General features: G+C 42.5%; 1 protein-coding gene and 1 pseudogene across 1 annotated transcript in view; both read right to left on the bottom strand.

Annotated features, from left to right (window-relative positions):
- cacng2b (calcium channel, voltage-dependent, gamma subunit 2b) overlaps positions 1 to 3,856 on the bottom strand; it is a 68,834-nt gene extending 64,978 nt beyond the window's left edge. The window contains exon 1 of the mRNA XM_086294915.1: positions 3,508 to 3,856. Coding sequence (XP_086151041.1) covers positions 3,508 to 3,718 — 211 coding nt within the window. The 5' untranslated portion in view covers positions 3,719 to 3,856. The remainder of the gene's footprint in view (positions 1 to 3,507) is intronic.
- Positions 3,857 to 17,122: 13,266 nt separating this feature from the next.
- On the bottom strand, positions 17,123 to 22,943 carry LOC147327308 (uncharacterized; annotated as a pseudogene).
- Positions 22,944 to 23,424: the final 481 nt, after the last annotated feature.

Genomic DNA, 23,424 nt, shown 5'->3' with positions numbered 1-23,424 from the left:
GCGTTACGTGCAACATTTGTTATCCGTGACCCGCGCTCAAAAATGATTGCATAACGTGGACACATGGCCGATCACTCGTAGCTGTTATCACACCTGCACAAAATGAGCCCTTTGTTTAAAATAGAGAAGCTAGCAAGAAGAGTTGTGTGAAATACGCTGCCTTTTGTTTCTGGGCTAAAATTTAAAACAGTGCTCAGGCTGCAGGGTGAAAATATAAATGCTGGAAGGAAAGTACGTTTCACTTTTCATGCAAAACCAAAGATCCGTGTTGTCCAGTGTATTTCTTTTTGCAACAGATGTGTTAGCACCTGAGCGGTGATGGAGGTAGCCATCAGTGGGAAATTCAGTTTGGGTTAACTGAGGCTGTGTTGCCACTGATAAGTGTATTTTTTTTTACATAGACAGCTTATAGAAAGTTTGTTACCTTAATATAGCGACTGAGGTGACTGAGGGTTAGGTTTCAGTTTGGTTCACTGTTGTGCTCTAAACCTTTATCACCCAAGACTCACACAGGACACCAGGACTTATTTTGGTCATTTTGTAATCTCAAAGCTGATTTTTCCATCTGTGGACCTGTGAATGCTTTGAATGCCATGATCCCAAATCTTCTCTTCTATCTGCAACCGTTTGAATTGTGTTTCTAGCGAAATTGCAATATTAAAAAAAGAGCCTAGACCTGATTCTCTGAATGTGGTATAGGACCTTTAAGCGCTTTTCATAACCTGGTTGGTGTTTCGCTGAATGAGCAAGCATTAGCAACTGTTTGTTTCAGTTATTGGGAGCACTGTGCTATTCCTGGGCTAGTGTTCTGTTGAGATCAAGTCGAATTAAAAACCACAGTTACATTTATTGCTGTAGTTTAACTCGTGTAAAACAGACAGACGAAAAAGTGTTACATCTTCCAGGTCTTGGGCACAGGTTACGCTGTTATCTGTAATCTTTCTCATGGCAGACATTTGGAGTCCTCCCAGCAAGGGATGCGCAGGTGTATTAATGATGCATGCTGGTTTACTACCATGGCTTAATGGGACATGTGGTGGAACTAAACCACCTGTGCTTTCCCAAGTTAAAAAAATATCTGTGCAAAACTTCTTTTGATTTAAATCTCTGATTAATCATGAACACGGCCCTTCATGTTTTTGTCCAGCACTAGATGAGCTCATTTACAAAGAGAAAAAGGAAAGATGAGGGTTTTTTTCGTTTACCTTGCACGTGGTCAAAGGATCGACCAAGACATGATGGTGTCTGGCCAGACATGACCTCATCACCTACATACAGAGTCAATACGTGTACAACCAGGAGTCCTACAAAGCTTCAGAGACATAGGAAATATTAAATCATATTTGAAACTGATATTTTAGACAAAACTATAGATATGATGTATTTCCTTTGATTAGTTCTACGCTAAGATTTGACCAGAACTGGACAATTTTGTGAGAGATGTGCCATCAGCTTCTGTTAGATAGGAACAATGACGGTAGTGCTGTTAGTCCAGGATATAAAAACCTGGTTAAAGGATACATTTTTTTTTAGGAAATACAACAATATTGAGCAAAAAAAGTGATGTCAGTGATGTTCTGATGTAATTAAGTTTTGAAAATTAGTGTGTGATGTTGCAGCTTCATCTGCCACCGGATCACCTCTATGAACTTTTTTTTTTTAAAAAGAAAGAAGTGATGAAGGGATAATTTAAGATGTTCTGGAAAAATAAGGTGAGATTATTGTATGAGATCAGAGTTTAATGCCATGAAGTCAAACAGCAGGAGAGCTGAGAAAGAAGAGAATACAACATGATGTTGTGCCATGGAAAAAAACATTTAAAATTTGATGATCAAGTGAAAGAAGCAGCTGGAGTTGTCATTTTAAGTTTCACTACACGTCTTTTCTATCTTTGCCATGAAACTGAAAAGAAATAAATAATATGAGGACAGAATCTACAGGACTTACTGATAACAAGCTCGTCTTCTAATCATTTCTGTGAGCATGAATAACAAAGGTGTGCGACAGGATCAGGCTTCATGGCTCGACCGGTGTGACAACGTGAGGTCACAATCAGGGAGCGGCGCGTCACAGCATCCTCACTGTCGCACACACACAGTCTCACACACACACATATACATGAGTAATAGGTAGGTGCTGATTATGACATCAAACCAGACTCAGCAACATGTCGTTTTCTGTCAGATTTATCACAAAGGTGCTGATTTCAAGGCCCGATTCAACGTGCGAACACCGTGTTGCACACAGAGCTTCTTGCTTTCTATCCCTCCTTCTCCCAAACGCCCGTCCGGGCTAACGTTGAACAGAGCAGTCGTGCAGCCTCGCTGAATCGTGGGAGAAATCCCACAAATGCAGTGAATCTCCGTCACTCGAATCTGTGGGCTTGATATTGCGTGATTTATGATCACGACCGATTGAACATGAATGCCGTATGTAAAGTGTGCGCGTGTGTGTGCGTGACCCTCTGCAGTGCGAGCGTTTGTGTGCATGTGTCAAAGACGCTTTCGCACACAGAGACACTTCACAGCTTTTCCTTTTGTATGATCACAAACTCACACTGCAAACTCGCATATGCTTTCCCCTCTCTCTCCCTCCACCAAAAACCGCTCTTCCTGCACACATCAAAGACACATTCATGCCAGTTTTCTATCCATCTCTGCTCCCAAACACGGCTGTATAGCAGGGTTTTTTTCATTATCCCTTTGCAGCCAGTATTTTGAACACAGCAGTGCACCTCCATAGATTTACAATCAAAAAAGTTAAAACTGACTTTTTTTTCCTTGTTCTGTTTTTTTTTTAGTAGAATCCCAATAACCCCAGCTCTAAAATAAGCCCTGCTGATGCATCACATTGGTTTCCCCTCTGTGATGCAAGGATTTTGGATTTCGCTCCCCATCTACATCTACAAGACTAGTATGGAGAGCAGGAGGGATTACTGTGATCGCTGAATTGCTCCCCCCACATAGACGTAAGTAAGAAATATGGGTTCATCAGCCTGCCGCGGAGATAAACTTAGCTGTACACCTGGCTGGACCGTGTGTGCCATGTGGAGCCCGCTGTGGCAGTTTGCTAAGTGGGCCAGGCTGCTCTCTGCTGGGACAATTAAAAAGACATTCTGGCCACACTGGCCATGACAGACCATGAGGGCAGCCCCAAAACCGCGGACAAGGATGTGACCATTTGGTAGACAAGCCATCCAAATCACTGCTCAGGAAGAAGCTGCATTCATTTCAACACACAAAGAAGGAATGATGTCACACAGATAGATAGACAGATAGTGTGGGAATGGATGCAGAGTACATACAGAATAGTGTGGGCATGTGAGCCTATGTGTAGGCATGTGAGTGCAACTGCAGGACTGTGTGAATGTGTGTGTGGGCATGCAGGGATCGATCTGCTTGTGTGCCTGTGTGTGGTGTTGTTGGTGTGTATATATATATATATACACACACACACACACATGTATATACGCATATGTGTGACTTCTACAGCACAGCTCCAGCTCACCTTCCAAGCAGCAGGTCCTCCAGAGGCCCGAGTGCGTCATCACCTCCTCGTTCTTCTTGCTGGTCTCGTTTTCGTTGTTGCTCTTGATCTTGCAGACGCCGCGCGAGTACAGCCAGTAGTCTGTCCCCACGGCGATGGTCATGAGGCTGAAGGCAGCGAAGGCCCCCACCGTGGTCAGCAGCATCTGAACCCCGCGGTCAAACACGCCCATGTTGCCGCATTCCACGAAAGGGGGGCCCCCTTTCCTCTTGATGTACAGGAAGTAAATATTTGTGAGTTTGCGTCGCCACGCCAGCTCGGAAAACGGGGGGTGGGCGGCGTCGGGCGGGCGACGGTGGCGGGGGGCGGCTGGGGGGGCGGGGGAGTTCGGGGAGCTCGGGGGAAATCGTATGGTTGGTTTTTGGGGGGGTTCTTCAAAAGGGTGAAAAAATGAAGGGAAGGGTGAAGCTCTGAGGTGGATTTGTCGCTGTTTGACCCAACAGAGCAAGGGGGGTGAGGGGGGGTCAAACAGACTTTGGCAATGACAGCAGAACCCTCAGCTCTGAAGCTGTTCGAGTCCTCAAACGGCAGTAAGTTGCCCTGCTCTAGAAAAAAAAAAGTCGACCTAAAAACACAGGCTTCAAGCAGATCCCACAAGAGACCTGGTCTGGGATCTAGGCCTACTTTGTTGAGTTGGAAGGCCTCTAAACGTCAAACTCTGAAAAAGGCCCAGATCAGGAGAAGATGGAGGATTCTGCTCAGCTTCTCCGGGGCTGTTTTTAGACCTGATTTGGGCTTTCTGAACCGACTCAAACAGTTACACGTATTACAATCCTCACAGCTTCAACGGTGATGTGATGTGCATGGGAGCGCTTGATTTTTTGTGAAAAATATATATATTTATATATATTTTTTCCACTCACAGAGTCTGTCACACACAGCCTACACTGTCATTCTCCTGCTCTCTCGCACACACACACACACACAACACACTCGCTCGCTCGCAAAGTTAAACTTTCACGCACCTGTGCATGGACGAGCACCCGCATGCACGCAGGGTGAATTAATTCATACTGAAGAGGAATGAAGAAACATAGGGGGGTGGGTGGAGTGTTGTTAAGACTAACACAGTTGGCGGCCTGATTTCTTTAAAACACTCCCCGAAGAAGGCAAAGCACAGATCTCTAATTAACGATAACACAATTCAGTGATGGCTAGCTCGGTGTGAACCCAGGTGGATCAGTGAATCATGTCAAGCACTTCTGACGAATCAGGCTGAGCACATGTATTCTGATGGGAGACAGGCAAGACAGACAGGCAGGCAGGGCCCGGGATATGTTAGGGAAATTAGGACTAAATGTACCAAAAGGAATGAGAGGACAGACTCAAACCAGCAGAACCAAGCACTTCACCCACCCCAACCACACACACACAGACACACACACACACACACCTCCAAATCAAGGACAGAATGATAAATACTGCCAAATATCAGCCAGTGCCATGACTGCCATAAAAACCAGCCATTCCTTAGAAGACAGGATGGAGAATTTAAAAATAAATAAACAAATAAACCAACCAGGGACGATCAACCCCCCTCCTCCTGCCCCCCTCTTTCTCCAAATAATAGGAATAAAAATCAAGCAAAGAAGAGGAACAACATCAAGTTGTGCAAATCAAACGACAGCCTGCTTAGTTTTCCTTTTTCCTAAAATTCTGGTCCCCAGTTTCCATATGTGGTCCCTAGACCTTTCTCCGGCAACAGTGGAATTCTGCTACAGGGGGACACGGGCAGCGGTACCGACGGCACACCGCGGAGAGAGGGGCGCATCCAGGCGGAGAGGCCGAGCATCACCGGTCACACAGCCGGTCGCAGGCAGGAGGAGGACAAGGAGGCATGGACGAAGCTTCCCGGAGCGTCAGAGCCTCTGCCTCCCGCATCCAAACGGTCCTTAGATGGTTATATCACGGTCAGCCGGAGAACACCGAGGGCACACAGACACACACACACGCACACAGCCGTTTACTGTCATCACATGAAAAAAGATCGGAAATCATCAAAAAAAAAAAGGGGGGGGGGGAAGCAGCAATTATTTTATGGCAAGGCTGTCGGGCGTGAGGAGGTGGTGGGGGGTGGGCAGTGTGCGCAAAAAAGGAAGAGGCAAATTTCAAGTCGAGCAACACATCAATCCTCGGTTCCCTCGGTTTCCTTCTTCGCAGCGCCGAGATAGAAGTGGAGAGAGGAGAAAAAGAAGAGGAGGAGGAGGAGGAGGGGGTGGATGATGGTTAGGAGCACAGGATGAAAAAAAAATCGACACAACCAGAAAGCGAGAGAGCGAGGGGGGATGTTCCGTGCGCAGCAGCAGCAGTACTTTACGCAAAAACAAGCGCACTGCAAAAAAAGGAAGAAAAAAACATGCCCTTTACCCACGTCAGTACATCCATCACTTTATTATTTGTCTGAAGCAGTGTGAAAACATGTGCATGTTCCATCAACTCGTTTCTAGAAAGCTTTTCTTTGCACTCCTCTAAGGTTGGGCAACTTCATTTGTAAAACGGCGACAGGCCAGCGCTTTACTGACGGTATGACACGGACATGACACTGAAAGTGTACTAAGGAGCACGAGTTTAAAACAAAGGTCAGAAAAATTAGCTGGTGTAGGATAAAACGATAAAAAAGTAGATTTTAAAAAAGTAGATATAGGCACGTGTGGTAAAGTAATGAAGCATTTTTGAGTTGTAAGTTTTAAATTTTATGAAGCAACAAAATAATAATAATAATTAGCAGTCTGGAGAAGCAGATGGTTTCTTCCCAGATACCAAAGAATATAGCGTGAACTAGACACGCATGCAGAAGCCACGTTACCAGCAGGGGGGGGATCATTAAAGCCAAGAGTTCGGTTGTGAGCGAAAGAGAGACAAAGTACATCCCAGGATCCTTAATCGCTAAACAAGATTAAGCTAGGTGGCTAATATGTATTTACATGTAATTACGTTTTCATAATGTCTGTTTAAATGTTTCCCCGTGATTATTTTCATGTTGGTTTGAAATAAAATATCTCCCTCTGCTGTTACTGCAACTTCTGCATGCATGTCCTCTCACACCGGCTCAGTGATGTCAGTTTGAAATAACCAATTACTGAAGTGAGATTCCTTCCGTTTTAGCTGAAATCCTCCAAATATGTAAAGTCTTTAACTTCAATGATAGCAAGGACACTGTTAAAGTAACAAATGACAATGAATTACAAAAGCAGTCTGTAGCTTTTTTAGCACTCGGGGTCAGATGCCATTTAAAAAGAAATGTTATTGTTGTTTTTTTTCTGCCATATTGTAACCCCCCCACCCCCCATACACACACACACACACACACACACACACACACACACACACACACACACACACACACACACACACACACACATTTCTATAGTAAATGTTGGAAAAACAGGACATCTCACATCACCTCAGGTTTATCCATTACTTCATTACTGTGGTGTCATATGACTGGTGACAGGGGAAGTCTTTGTCAGTAGAAAAACTTGTAAAATGTGTTAAAATATATTTAACAAAATGTATCCTCTCTTTCACGTTTTCTAAAGCCATCCAGTGGGCCGGATTGAAGTCTTTGGCAGGCTGATTCTGGTCCCCGGGTGGCATCACAGTGGCTGTATTTCATCAGGCAGCGTATGTTTGTGTGTTTTTATTTTTTCTTTAAACCAAGTTCATGTCCTGCAGACCCAAAAGCCTCTAGTTTACTGCAGGAGTGCTGCTGTGATGTGACCTCCACCTTCTAGCCTTTTCTATGAGCAGGGGAAGCGAGAAAAAAAATCTGACAGGGATCAATAAAGTGTCACATTATTGTCATCATCAGTGCGTTATTATTATTATTTTCCAGCGAGCTGGTGTGCTCATTCATTTCCTGGGGAGAGGCAGATTCGAGACACAAATGATGAAAGGGGTGAGCAGAGTGTGTAAAACACCTGAGCGAGCAGTTAAGAGCTTGGATGGTTTCTACAGAAATAGATTGGTTAGGTTGTAAAACTCACTGATCCGTGGTCAGTATGTCTGACTCTGTCATATGTTTCACATCCCCTCGCCTTGCAGAAACTACAGTGATTCTAATGCTGTCAGAGCCACTCGTATATACATCATGTTATATGTAGCTGCACGTTAAAAATACCCTAACGAAAGGAGTTTTTCAACACAGGTCATGAAAGCTTTAAAGGCCAAATACTTTTGAGGAATTCCTGCAAATAGGTGGCTGAAGGCCACATATAGCAAGTGGAAATACAGTGCAGTACGTGGAATCTTAGTAAACATATCTAATGTTTTGTTTTATATTATCCACCTAAATATGGAACGTTTCAATAGGAACATCTGTGGCTTCTGCTGCCTCATCGTGGTGCTGAAATGGACAGCTCCTCCAGTGACTCCACAAGCACGGCAACTGTCTCCCTCTTGTGATAGGCTGCACTGTATCCACATGGTATTTTCATGGGTACTGCTAGTAAATAGACACAGATTCATGTGTATATACACACAAACACACGTAGAAAGAAAAAAAACTGAGTGTTGCCTGAAGGCAGCAGGAGTTTTGTTCCTCTGAGAAGGCGAAGGAACGGATGCTTCTCTTCTTGGCCAGGATTTTCTTCAAAAGGCGATGTTTAATCTCAAAACTGATTAACTGATTAAAGCGAAGAGAATCCGTATCTTCGGATTCACCTGGATTTCATTGGATTGGACATTATTTCTCAATGCTAGATTGAAAAGGCATCACACAGAACATCACGACGCACACTAAGATGAAGCTGATGATATCGGCAGTACTGTGTTTTTTCTAACTTTGGAAAGTTTGTGAACTTAAGGGGTGCAATCACATCTGCTAATTACTGCCATGTAAGAAACTGATAAAACAAAACAATCTCACTTGCCAGAACTGAAAACACCAACTTTTAGGACAGACTGTACCACACAGCAGCCCATAATATCAGATCGTTAAAGTAAATAAAATGCTCCAAAAAGCACAGAGAGCACAAACACATTAGTGAGGTGGGGTTCATGGACTCTAATTTAGCAGAGTTGAAGCCCAGCAGACTTCTATTAGCTAAAAGCTGCCAGTGTCGAACACCTGCCAATCAATGCTATTATCCAGATGGATGAGTCAGAAAAACAAAAATAAAAACTCTCCCATTGTGCACTGCAATGAAGAGGAAAACTATCAATAAAGGCCAAATTAGTTTTTTGCCCAAGGCTGTAAATATGCTTCTTTAATTGTCTGATTTGGGGCATTTCAAAATGTTTATATCTGCAGCAGAACAACCATCATCTATCCATCCTTTCATTTTCTGTTGCTTATTTAATTCAGGGTCACCAGGGTGGCTGGAGCCAATCCTAGCTGCCGTAGGGTGAAAGGAGCGCATCCTCGATAGGTTGGCAGTCTGTCCCAGGGCTAACACACAGAGACTATGGATGAGAATCAAGAACTGCTTCTTGCAGAAAACCAGTTCCCAGTAGTCCAGTCCTTTGGAATTGTTAGTCTACCTGCATATCGATCCCGCTCATCGGTTCTTGCATTTGCCCTACAATCAGCTGATTTTAGTTCGCATGTCAGAGGAAAATAATGACACAGTCCAGAGCATGGATATGAACATTTATTTTATTGCAAAAAAGGACAAGATAAATGGTAAAGTTGAAATCTGCATCCATGATGGAAACAACTGCAGTATGTTGCTAACACAACTTTGGTTCTTTGCATGCAATTGCACAAACAGCATGCTAACGCTAAGCTAGCCAACAAGAAAGTGCTGAGTGCAGCAGCCAGACCCCGAACTTCGACAGATAACAAGCAGATGAACAGTCGGGCTGCAGCCCCGCTTTCTCCCTGTTCATGTCTCTAAAGCAGAATCACTGTGGTGATCGCTATTTTGTGCTGGTTCTCATCTTTGCTTTGCGCGGTCAGCTTTGTATTCTACTAAGAGAAAGATCTTCGAGATGTGTGTCCTCATTAGGGATTTGTGTTGGTGTGTGGGGTTGTAGCCTCAGGTTTCTGTTGTTAATTGGTGATTACAAGACAGTGTACTTCAACCCGCCAGCTATGATTGACAACAAATTGATACCACGGGTGCATCTTCTTAAATTCTCGGACGAGCTCCAATCTCAATGATCTCGACCAGAGGTCAAGTTTTCTGAAACTCAATAACTCCTGTAGGTAGTCACCAAAGATTTTTATACCATACTGTAGGTTCATCAAGGTATATTTTTATATAACTAGCATGTTAAAGCACATGAGAATTTACAGCTATATACATTATATACATTATTAGGGGCACAGTTACTCTGAGTGACATGTTGGTCCTGACTAGCCCTCTACCTGTCTGCTAATCTGGACCTCAGGTAATGTTTCACTAAACCTCACAACCGTCACCAGTGTTACCATAGTGATTTACTGCATATAATATGGTTTCCCATGTGGTTTATTGGAGAAATAGAACAAACTGATGCAAGAAGCCTGTCCAACACACACATGCAGTCAATGAATCCTGGTTTCTAACCAGAATTTTCTCAGGTGAGATGAATTCTGAACTTTCAGATGGATACAGCTGAGCTATGTGGTGCAAAGGCTAGCTCACAGAGTGCCATATGAAACATTTCATGATTTGTAAGTACATTAAGACTTTTTATAGTGACCCTCCTATATGTAGAGTTATTTGCTGCAGCGTTAGCTAAAAGGGCTGTAGCTGTTTTAAAGCCTGAAAGAGGCATTTAAAAGATTAGTGTGAATGTATATACAGTGTAGCAAATGGTTCCACCTATATATACATTTCTACATATATCCAGCATGTTTCAGGTGATGCCAGAGACACACTACTGCAGAAAAAACTTGGAGCAATGGTCTTTGACACGGTTCCAGTATTTTGAAATTATAATAAGCTGCCTGTTGGGGATTCTCAAATTAAATGTCAAAACTTCAGACGCTGAAAGGCCATACACTGCAGCACTAGTCAGATCTGGATGTAATGAGGGAAGCTCTACCTTCTTGCTGATCCCCCTGCAGCTGCCTGCACCATTTGTGGGTGATGACATGCACAGTATGCTTCTTTTGTCTTTCTCCACAGACAGTCCATAGATTATGTGCTCCTGTCAAAGTCTACAGCTTTAGTATGCATGCAACAGTGCTGGCACCCCACGTTAGCTTATGTTCTACTCTGGAAATCCACTGCATTAGTATACCTCTGATTTACTATGGAGTAAACAAACAACACGTTACATAGCTGTTTGAGAGTCTGGGTTGTTTTTTTGCCTTTGCCTTTTACCAAAGCAAACCAGCTGCTGGTTTTAGCTTCATAATCTGTACAATCTACATATGAAACAACAAAGGACTGAACCGTTGGTATTACCAGGATTTCTGAACCGATTACTGACATAATCTGGTCTGATGTTCATCCAAGTTAGAGTTACAGACAAACATAATGTACCTGATTGTCTATGTGTTGGTACAAGTGACACAAATAGTTATACACCAACCAGGCATAACATTATGTGGCTGACAGGTGATGTGAATAACACTGATTATCTCTTCATCATGGCACCTGTTAGGAGGTGGGATATATTAGGGAGCGAGAAATCATTTTCTCCTTAAAGTTGATGAGTTAGAAGCAGGAAAAATGATCAAACATAACGATATGCCTTGGCCAGTTTTACCTTGGCCAGATTGTAATTGTTAGATGACTGGGTCCAAAACTGCAGTTCTTGTGGGTTGTTCCCGCTCTGCAGTGGTCAGTATCTATCAAAAGTGGTCCAAGAAAATAACCAGCGTAATGGTCGAGGACGCCCAAGGCTCAGTGATGATGTGTGGAGTGAAGACTGGCCTGTGTGGTCCAATCCAACAGACGTGCTTCTGTATGTCAAACTGCCCAAAAAAATATGCTGGTTCTGTTAAAACGGTGCCAGAATACACAAAGTATTGCGGTTTGTTATGGGGCTGCATAGCTACGACCAGTCAGGGTGCCCATGCTGACCCTTGACCACCTGAAAGTGCTAACACGCATTAGAACTGGATCACAGAGCAATGGAAGAAGGAAGCCTGATCTGATGAATCACATCTTCTTTTGAATGAGCATTGCTTACCTGGAGAACACGTGGCACCAGGATGCACTATGGGAAGAAGGGAATCCAGCAGAGGCAGTGTGATGCTTCGGGCAATGTTCTGATGGGAAATCTTGGGTCCTGCACCAGCTACTTAAAAACTGTTACAGCATTGTTGTACACCCTTTAATGGAAACAGTATTCCCTGATGGCGGTGGCCTCTTCCAGTAGGATAATGCTCCCTGCCAAAAAGCAAACGTGGTCCAGGAATGGTTTGAGGAGCAGAACAACGAGTTTGAGGTGTTGACTCGGCCTACAACTTCCCCAAATCTCAATCCAATCAAGCATCTGTGGGAAGTGCTGGACAGACCATGGCCCTACCTCGCAACTTCCAATATTTAAAGGATCTGTTGCTAACATTTTGGTGCCAGGTATCACAGCACACCTTCAGGGATCTAATGGAATTCATACCTCAACAGGTCAAGGCTGTTTTGACATCAAGTGGGGCCAACACAATATTCAGCAGATGGTCATAATGTTATGACTGATCAGTGTAATCTGCATATCAATACTGAACACACGGGATAATAACTGTACATGATCAGCTTCAACAGTGACAACCCCCATTAGGGCATTACCTTGAGTAGGTTGTGTGTATTAATGGCGTTAGGTGCTTCCTAACTATCACATTCACATGTCAGTGGATGCAATTGTAAGGTTTAGTATCTTGCTTAAGGACTATTTGATATGCAGACTGGAGTAGTCATGGATTGAACCACAGAACCTTGCATTAGTAGATAACCAGCTCTACCTCCTGAGCTGCAGCTGCCCATCAGTAGTCTTGATGAAACAGCTGCCTCCAAGCCAGTGCATCTAAATGTGTCTATGGTAAGGACTCTGACATTTCCAAAACACAACTGTTTTTACTTTTTCCAAAAGTTCTGTTGTTGATTTGCTTGTGTACTTTGTGTCACTGCATATTTGCATCAACCAGATTCTCCTAAGCTTCAGGTCATGGACTGCTGCCCTGACATTCACCTGTAAAATGTCTGGATACGAGCTTTAATTAACCGTTTCTATGACAATCTAGGCCCTGAGGTAACGAAGCAGCACCAAACCACAAGGCTCCATGCTTCAAAGTGGTTTCCTTCACGGTGTCTTTAAAGTTACATGATCGTTATTTTTTTTCTATTTTTAAACACAGTTTTTAGATTTTTTTGGGTCTAGATTTTTAGATTTTTGCAATTCTGTTACCACCGGGTTGCCGCTAGTCTGCTGTGATCTTTGATTCTCAATGTGTGGATAGTAGCAGCAATACCGAGGGGCACTTCTTATTATCCACACTTCCAATATGACTGACTGAAAATGGCTTTTGAAAAAGTTGTTAGCAAAATTGACTTTTTTTCAGCCTGGACTGTGAGTTGTCTGTAAGTATTAAAGCCAAATCACATTTATCTGCAACTATGGCTACGTTCACACTGCAGGCGAAAGCGCATCAAATCCGATTTTTTTGACCCTATGCGACCCATATCCGATCATGCTATGACAGTGTGAACGGCGCAAATCCGATATTTTCAAATCCGATCTGGGTCACTTTCGTATGTGGTACTGAATCCGATACATATCCGATGTTTTAGAAAGCGACTGCTGTTTGAACGGTCAAGTCGCATTAAATCCGCCTTTTACGTCACCGACACAAGACTGAAGCCAATTATCAGCGCCCGAGAAGACATCGCGAACGCTTCCTAGCCATCCAGTGTAGATGTCAGTGAAACTGTTGGAAAGACAACGTGAACATTTTATTTGTACTGTATAATCTGCAGATTCTGACAGAAATCTGCAGCTATCCTTTGAAGCACCGCTCCTCTCTTAAACAGCAATAAGGATCATTATTAGGTTATTTACATTATTATGTAAATAACAAAATAACTTAAAGCAAAAATTTGGAAACGTAAAGTCCGAAGTCTTTATATTAACGGCCATCAGTCAAACAATACTGTTGCTCTGGGTCTAAACAGAGCGCGTTGTGTGTGACATCTTCTTTTGCGCATGCGGGCCGCTTTGAGCGTTCACACTAGAGCGCGTTTGCTGTCGCATTTTATTTGTAGTGTGAACGAGGAGACAAAAAAATCGGATTTGATCAAAAAATCGGAATTGAGCATTAAGACCTGCAGTGTGAACGTAGCCTATGTCACAAAACACACACTTTGATCAATTGCTGCAGAAATTCTGATGCATGTTTTGATATAGCTGACATTCTTAAATTGTATTAAGGAACAACGGTGTGTACATTTAGGGGCATGGTTGCTTTGAGTGACAACGTTACAGAAATCCTGTTAATATGCAAATGTTTTCTTGCACTAGTTCCCAAAATGTAAAACCATGCCTTTACCACTAAATGTAAACATTTAGTTTATAGCAGGACTACAAGTGTTATGTGGTTATTAATATGTTGTTCTTTTCCACAATGTGTCTTTTGTCATGACATGCTGCCCCTCCCTGATCCTGGTCTGCTGGAGGTTTCTTCCTGTTTAAAGGGAGTTTTTCTCTCTCACTGTTGCCAAGTACTTGCTCATAGGGGGTCATCTGATAGTTGTTTTTTAGTGATAGTTGTCTGATAGTTGTTTTTTCTCTGTATTATTGCACTGTCTTTACCTTACCTTACAATATAACTACTGTTGTTGTGATTTGATGATATAGAAATAAAACTGAATTGAACTGAAATTGCTCAGCATCAACAGCAAACATACGTGATATCAGGTTGTGACTGCGATTTAGTTTATTTCCATTCTTTAAATCATGTTACAACAATCACTGCAGTCTAATCTCTACTGGGTTAAAGTTTGCCTCGGAGGCCTGTTAGTAATATAATACTGTGCAAAAGAAATTGTGATTTGTTAAATTAAGGCATGTAACTTTCCTGACCCATTCAGAAAGAACAGCAAGGTATTATGGTATTGCACTTTCAGTCATTCTGAAAGAATAGAATGAGCATTACCTCATTTGGTGACGCAAATCCTAATGCCTAATAACAGCTGGTACACTGACTGAATTACAATAAGAGTGACAAACAAAATTTGAGCGATTCAGAGCAACTCACAGGGTGACAAGTATGAACGGTTTCCAAATTAAAGACAAAAAATCTCCAAACAAGAGATAAGAGTGGGAGGAAGAAAGTGAGGGAAAGTGATACAGAGGGATGGAGACTGAGCCATAGAGGCACAGAACGAGCAGTCTGCCATGTTGGCCGCCCTCCCTCCTCCTCCTCTGGGGTCTAGAGGACATGTTTAACATTCCGCTCTACTCCTCCTCCTCTCCTCTCATCCAGCCACAGCCTCAAGTCCCTGCTGCACTCGGGTTACTGATGGCCAGAGACGAGAGGAGCGGCACAGAAAATCCCTTAATCATGACCAGCACGGCATTGTTACTGCATTGTTGTTGCTGCATCTCATGAACCCTCTCTGCACAGGCAACAGCCGACTCCAGTTTGGCATTTTCATCTTAAAAGACCTTTAGATCAAAGCTTGTTCTGCCGAGCAACGGATTCAATGCGGCACCAAATATCCAGCATAAATCTAAAGATTTGTCCCTTTTTCCAGTTAATGAAGACTGCGTTTTGTGTACGTGTGTGTGTCTTCAGATTCTGGAGATCAAAGTCTTAGTGTGTTTTCACATTGCGGTAGGGTCTGGACTGTGAACACGTCCACTTGTTTTTCTGGGCTTGGTCACTCGGAAAGTGGCGCAGGAGCTAAATTCTTTCACGCGTTATTGCATTTATGCGCACCAAAATCTTGCAAGGTTGACAGCCTAATCAGGAAACACAGTTACACATCTACATAATCGTGGCTGCACAACTGATCTCTAACCACGTCCCAATGCGTTTGTACTGGGACTTAACCAGAGAAGTGACAACATCAGCGTTGCTATATCAACAGTTCTTATAAACCACTATAAAAAAGTCAAACCAGAAACTGTATATAAATATATATAAATGTATTTCTTTACCATTTCAGAAGAGGGTGACTCCTTTGATTGCAAAAAGAATTCAGATTCTCTGTGGGGAAAGTGACCCCATTGCTCACTTGATGTATGACCTCAGTAAACACTTTCCTGCTGACTTTATGATCTCAATCAATAGCAGATGGGTACAGAGGGATGCACACTGCATTTAAAGTGCTTTAATGTGACCCTGATTCCAAAACATTTGCTTTCTGTGTAGATTTTCCTCTGCAAATCATCTAAACTCTATTATTAGAGTACTGGATTGTATAAAGTACAAGGAATTTCCAAGAAAGTTGATTCGGTTCATCTGGAAGTGGGTTTTATGAGAGTGGAAAATATAAAATAATAAGTTTCCTTTTTGTTTGATGGAAGGCTTAAAAAGAAGAAGCTGGTTCAAAGACATCTTTTTTCACGTCTTTTAACAACACTCTGATTGGGAACTGAGGAAACCATCTCTGTAGATTTACAAATGTTTCCCATTCTTCCCAGACAGGATTTCAGCTGAACCTCTGTTTTCATTTCATAATGCACCAAATGTCTTCAGTGGGTGACAGGTCCGACCTCCATGCAGGCCAGTTTAGCACCCAGACTCTTTTTCTGCTGAGCCATGTTATCGGAGTACATGTAGATAACACGTGATGCAGCTTTGTCTCGCTGAAATAAGCAAATCCTGCATAAGAAGTGCAACGCGCGTTTGCGTACATAAGATTTTCTGGAGGAGGACAGACATTTGCTTAGAACTCTTAAAGATGTCGAAGAAGCTCCTTTAAGCAATTACTTTGGTGTTCCTCCACCTCCAAAGAAATGTCAGAAGGAGTGCGAACCCCAAGCGCGTATTCTTGGAAAAGTGGTTGCAGGAAGTGAGCTGGCTTCAAAAAAAGGATGAACGCACAGAGATGTGGTGCAGAATGTGCCGTGAAAATCCCACTCCAGCGGACAAAAACACTGCCTTTTATATGTATGCGAACACGCGTTGCAGCTTCTTATCTGGTCCACTTATGTGCACCCCTGACTGTAGAATCATATTTGATTATAATGCAGTGTCTCTACAGAGCCCAGGATTACAAATAATTAGTATTGGTTTTGGGACTTTTCCCTTGAGTTCTGACATTTCTCTAGATTCATGGTTTTTTTAATGATATAAGTGCGATTGAAAATGAAGTCCACTAATTAGAATAAATTGTTGAACCCCTGGGCAGCAGTGTGGCAAGGCAAGGCAAGGCAAATTTATTTGTATAGCACAATTCAACAACAAGGTGATTCAAAGTGCTTTACAGAGACATTAGAAACAAAAACAAATAAAAAGCATGATTTAAAATTGATTAAAACAAGCAAACAAACAAACTAACTAACTAAACACACACATTTCACACCTGTTCGCGCGATCTGAACCCTTATCGTAAGGGGAGCTACCAGTCCTTCTGTGGACGAGCTACTTTCTATTTTAAATTCCCTGAATTTAAAATACTCTCTAGACCCAGTCGGGGAGCTACCCAGAGCTCTAATCCCACACCTGTTCGCGCGATCTGAACCCTTATTGTAAGGGGAGCTACCAGTCCTTCTGTGGACGAGCTACTTTCTATTTTAAATTCCCTGAATTTAAAATACTCTCTAGACCCAGTCTAGACCCAGTTGGGGAGCTACCCAGAGCTCTAAACCCACTTAACAAACAAACAAACAAACAAACAAACAAACAAACAAAACAGTATATAAAATCAAAACAGATAAAATCAGAACAGTAGATAAAATCAGTAGTTAATGTAAGTTTTGAAATTTAAGCTTAACAAACAAACAAAACAGTATATAAAATCAAAACAGATAAAATCAGAAATAGATAAGATCAGTAGTTAGTGTAAGTTTTGAAATTTAAGCTTAAAAGTGTGGATTTGGTGCTTTATTCAAATGCAGCTGAGAATAGGTGAGTCTTCAACCTGGATTTAAATAAACTGAGTGTTTCAGCTGATCTGAGGCTTTCTGGGAGTTTGTTCCAGATATAAGGAGCATAAAAGCTGAATGCAGCTTCTCTGTGTCTGGTTCTGACTCTGGGAACTGATAAAAGACCGGATCCAGATGACCTGAGGGATCTGGAAGGTTCATACTGGGTCAGGAGGTCACTGATGTATTTTGGTCCTAAACCATTCAGAGCTTTATAGGCCAGCATCAGAACTTTAAAGTCTATCCTCTGACGGACAGGCAGCCAGTGTAAAGACCTCAGAGCTGGACTGATGTGGTCCACTTTTTTGGTCTTAGTGAGGACACGAGCAGCAGAGTTCTGGATGAGCTGTAGTTGTCTGACTGATTTTTTAGGTAGACCTGTAAAGATGCTGTTACAGTAATCAAGCCTACTAAAGATGAATGCATGGACTAGTTTTTCCAGGTCCTGTTGAGACATCAGATCTTTTATCCTTGAAATATTCTTGAGGTGATAGTAAGCTGATTTTGTTATTGTCTTAATGTGTTTTTCTAAGTTTAGGTCTGCATCCATCACTACACCCAAATTTCTCGCCTGGTTTGTGGTTTTTAGATGTATAGATTGAAGTTCTCTGGTGACCTGTAATCGTTTTTCTTTGGCACCAAAGACTATTACTTCAGTTTTGTTTTTGTTTAGTTGGAGAAAATTGTGGCACAACCAGTCATTAATTTCCTCAATGCATTTACCAAGAGCCTGTACAGGGCCTCGGTCTCCTGGTGACATTGTGATATATATTTGTGTGTCATCTGCATAGCTATGATAGTTTATTTTGTTGTTCTTTATAATCTGTGCCAGTGGGAGCATGTAAATGTTAAACAGAGGGGGTCCCAAGATGGAACCTTGGGGAACTCCACATGTGATGCTTGTCTGCTCAGATGTGAAGTTACCTATTGATACAAAGTATTTCCTGTTTTCTAAGTATGTTTTGAACCAGTTTAGTACAGTTCCTGAAAGACCTGCCCAGTTCTCCAGTCGTTTGAGTAATATGTTGTGGTCAACTGTATCAAATGCTGCACTGAGATCCAGTAGAACTAAGACTGACATTTTCCCACTGTCTGTATCACTCCCTCCAGTTAATACACGACACCACGGTTCTTCATTCACAGATGGATTTATTCTTCTGTCACACTTCTCCTCAGAAACACCATAAAATCCACCGTCAAACTGTTATTACATAAAAGTACAGAATGACCAACATAAATATTACAAATAAACATTTAAACCCAAGTTAACAAATACGCGATAAACAAACACAGTTAACGTACCTCGCTGGCTGCACGTAACCGTGAGGGAATGAGTCCGCTTCAGGAACAAAACTTAACAAAAATAATTCCCAATTTCTTCTTCTTTGCAGCTTTCTTTTACTTTAAACTGCTTATTTATTCCTTCTTCTGCCTTAGTTAACTTATTAACTTAGCTTCTTGCACATGCTTTTTACTTCCCTTTACGTCACTTAAAAAGGCCTGTGTGCAACACAGAATGAACCTTAGTTCCTACCCCAAAAGGAACAATAAATAAAGAAAATAAATAACATAAATGAACACAATAAATTAAACAAACTGACATAATTTACATTTATGGCAGTTAAAGTCTGTATTCAGACATATGTCATTAAACACTTTGGTCAGAGCAGTTTCAGTGCTGTGGTTCTGTCTAAAACCTGACTGGAAGGCATCGTAGCAGTTATTCTGTTTTAAGAAGTAACTGAGCTGTTGAGAAACTGCTTTTTCAATGATCTTACTTAAAAATGGGAGATTTGAGATCGGCCTGTAGTTGTTCATTTGTGTCTTGTCAAGATTGTCCTTTTTCAGTATAGGTTTGATTACAGCAGTTTTTAGTGATTCTGGAAACACACCTGATATTAAAGAAAAGTTGACGATCTGTAACAGGTCTGACTCTAAAGTCTTTGAGACCTTTTTGAAAAAACTTGTTGGCAGGACATCTAAACAGCAAGAGGAGGAGTTCAGTTGACCTAAGATGTCCTCCAGGTCTTTGCTGTTAATAGGGTGAAACTTTTTCATGGTGTTTAAACAGTTTTTCGGTGGACACAGTACATATTCTGGATCTGCTGTTGATGTACCAATTGCTTGTATAATCTTTTGGATTTTGTCTGTGAAGAATTTGGCAAAGTCATTGCAGGCCATGGTTGAATGAAGTTCAGCTGCCACTGGCACAGGAGGGTTTGTTAGCCTGTCAACTGTAGAAAATAAGACCCGAGCATTATGGCTGTTTTTAGTGATGATGTCAGAGAAGTAGGACCTCCTTGCATTCCTCAGTTGTAAATTATAATTGTGAAGTTTCTCTTTATAGATGTCATAGTGAACCTGGAGGTTTGTTTTTCTCCATCTGCGCTCAGCTTTCCTACACTCTCTTTTTTCATTTTTCACCAGTGTGGAGTTTCTCCATGGAGACTTTTTCCTTCCAGAGATAACCTTCACCTTAATGGGGGCAATAGTATCCATTACATTTAACATTTTTGCATTAAAGCTATTGACGAGCTCATTGACTGAACCTTTGGACAGGTCAGGTGTTAATGGGAAGACCTGGTTAAAGATCTCACTACTGTCTTCAGTTATACACCGTTTTGTGATCACTGCTGTTGATATATTTGTGTGGGCTGAGATTTTACTTTCAAAGAAAACACAGTAATGATCAGATAAGCCCACATCAGACACAGTAATGTTTGAAATGCTCAGGCTCTTGGAGATCAGTAGGTCAAGAGTGTGTCCTCTATTATGTGTGGCCTCTGTTACATGCTGAGTAAGCCCAAAGTTGCCCAGAGTGTTACTCAGGTCTTTAGTCCCTTTGTCCTGAGGGTTGTCCACATGGATGTTAAAATCCCCAACAATAATTACACAGTCGAAATCAACACAGATCACAGACAGCAGTTCACTGAGGTCATTGAAAAAGTCTGTGCAGTATTTGGGAGGCCTGTAAACATTAAGAAACACAACTTCAACTGTAAAGCCACATATTCAAAAGACTGAAAACTTCCAGGAGATAGCTGCTTACATTGAAATGATTCATTAAATAAGACAGCAACCCCTCCTCCTCTCCTGCTCACCCTGGCCTCACTGATAAAACTGTAGTTAGGAGGGGTCGTCTCGATGAGAACAGCTCCACTGTTATTTTGGTCCAACCAAGTTTCAGTTAAAAACATAAAATCAAGGCTGTGCTCAGTGATTAAATCATTAATTAAAAATGTTTTCCCAGCTAAAGATCTAACGTTTAATAAAGCCAACTTAAGTGTTTTAGAGGCATTACTTGTCCCCTCGTGTTTGGGAGCAGTCTGTGGCACACAAGGTATGTTTACTATGTTTAAAGATCTTTTAGAGTGCAGCTCTCTGTGTTTTGACCAGGCCACATGTCTCCTTCTGTCACCTAAAAGTACAGAAATTTTAAAACCTTCTAGTAAACAGGGTCCCAGCTTCTCCTGGGAAAAGTCACCACTGCCATAATCCTCGCAGCCCGGACCCTCCACACATCACACATCAGACTGCGGAGACAAAGCATGAAGGTGGTAAGGAGGAACTAAGGGGGGCGAGGCTGGGCAATGTGACTTCGATTGCTCTGTTGAGGGTGGGGCTCGGTGGCGAACCTTTGGCTGCTTTGGTGGGGGGTTTATGGGGGACAAAGAGGGATTGGGCCGGGGGGTAGATCTGAGCCCAGCATTGACCCGCTCCATCATCTCTTCAGTGAATTTCAGGTGTGAGGAGGAGGGAGAAAGGGAGGGGGAGGAGGGTGATGGGGGTGATGGCCTGTCAGGGGTTTGGGGGACTGGGGAAGATCCTGGTCCTGGTCGTTGGTGTTGTTGAGAGAGTTGGAGGCAAATAGGGACCCCTCTTCTTGCCTCTTCTTGCCTCAGATGTCTCTCCTTTCTGAGGCTCTTCCCGGGTGGGGGCAGATGGAGCTCCTCCTCAAGGTTTCTGCTGGGCTTTGTCTGTTCTTGGAGTACTGTTTGTTCCTCTTTATGAGATAACTCCTCGTTTATCTCAGCCTTGGCTCCAAGCACAGATGGATGACGTATGGAATAAAACAAGTTGGAGGTGAACAGTTTCACCCCTGACTTGTTAAAATTAAATCCATTTGCTTTAAACAGATGCCTGCGTTCCCAAAAAATATTAAAGTTGTTGATAAAATGCACTGAGTGGTCAGCACATGCTGATATAAGCTATTTATTCAGTGTAAACAGCCTGCTGAATCTCTCATCTCCTCCTCTGACCGGCGGTACAGGTCCACTGATGAATACAGCTGCATTCAGAGAGTTTACAGTGTTTAATAATCCAATAAAGTCCCGTTTCAGAACCTCCGACTGTTGTTTGGACACATCGTTTGACCCTGTATGCAGGACAATGTTTGTCACAGTTGGATATTCATCTGCAATTTGAAGAATTCTCTCCTTCAGGATGTTGACCATATCGTTAGGAAAGCAGAGGACTTTAGTGTTCTTACCGCACATGCTTTGTACATCCTTTACAGCAGAGTCACCCACAATCAGCGTTTCAGGCCTAGCCTTTAGCTTTCCCCGTGGATTTTCAGGCCTTACTTCGCTACTTTTAGATGGATGGTTGTCTGATATAGATCCAGGGTCCTTTGATAGTGGAGCAAATCTGTTCTGCAGTTTCACATTCAGTTGTTTTGAAGGTTTGTTGTTAACCTTCCTATTCACGGTTGTCCAGTCCTGTTTCCTCTCGTATACAGGGGTAGAAGAGCTTCTCTGTCTCGTAGGAAGTGAAGGCCAGTCGGTTTCAGAGATTTCAGCTCGCTGTGCCCTGCCTGTGGTACGTCCTCCCCCTTCCAGGAGACATGATTTATGTCTTGGTTTTGCACCAAGACAGTCCAAGGGGGGATTATCGCTTGAGGATTTATAGTAGTGCACAAAGTCTACTTTCTTGGTCATGTTATCTGTGCTCCTTAGCTGTGTGCTAGCTTGCTCATCGCCATTGTTTTGAGTCAAAGGCAAGGTTGTTTCATTTCCACACAGTCCATTTACCTCCACGTTTACTTCTAAGCGATGAATTTTTGTCTCCAGTGCTGCAATCTTCTGCAGGAGGCTGTGGTAGTCATCTGTGGAGAGGGAAGGCATCTTGTTGCTAGTTAGCCTAGCGGTTAGCACCTTTCTTGGCTATCGAGGCTGCTCGGTGCCCAGACGCTGTAATCAGGCTTCAGCTGTGTCTAGGCCACAGACACACGGAGCGCTGAGGATAAGGTAACTATAAAAATGTTGCTGTTTCTGTTAAGAACACTTTAGTCCTAATGATCTATAAGTGTCCAGAAGCTATCGCAGGTAAGCTCATATGGAAAAAAAGGGAAAAAATTAACATAAAAATCGGTAAAAATCAATAAAAGAAGCAAAGCATTTAGAGAGCAAAGAGATGAAGCGTCCACACTCACAAAGGGGGAGGAGTAGGAGTGTGGTATTTGAAGTTGCTGCCTTCAATACAAGAAGGTCCTGGATTCACATCCACCAGTGGGCTGGGGCCTTTCTGTGTGGGGTTTGCATGTTCTTTGTGCCTCTGTGCATGGATTCCTCCCATAGACGTGCACGTAAATCACAATGATTATTCTAAACTGGCTGTGGGTGTGAATGTGTCAGTCTGAACTGTTGACCTATCTGGTCTGCACTCTGCCTTTTGCCTTATAATGCTTAGTATAGGGCTCAGCCCTGCAATCCTGAATTAGAAAAACAATTAAGAATTTTTTTATTCTTTAAATTTCTTTATACTTTGCTTGGAAAATAGGAAATAGGTACACTTATACTTTTTAGGGGTGGGGGAACTCCAGGCCTCAAGGGCCGGTGTCCTGCAGGTTTTAGATGTGTCCTTGATCCAACGCAGCTGATTTAAATGGCTAAATTAAGTCCCCAGCATGTCTTGAAG

This window comes from Aulonocara sp. 'chitande type north' Nkhata Bay, linkage group LG6, assembly GCF_057382095.1.
Source record: "Aulonocara sp. 'chitande type north' Nkhata Bay isolate Kocher_YH1m ecotype deep benthic linkage group LG6, A_spYH_male_GT1.1, whole genome shotgun sequence".
Lineage (NCBI taxonomy): Eukaryota > Metazoa > Chordata > Actinopteri > Cichliformes > Cichlidae > Aulonocara > Aulonocara sp. 'chitande type north' Nkhata Bay.
Note: the sequence above shows the minus strand (reverse complement) of the source record. Positions and strands in the feature narration are given on the sequence as shown.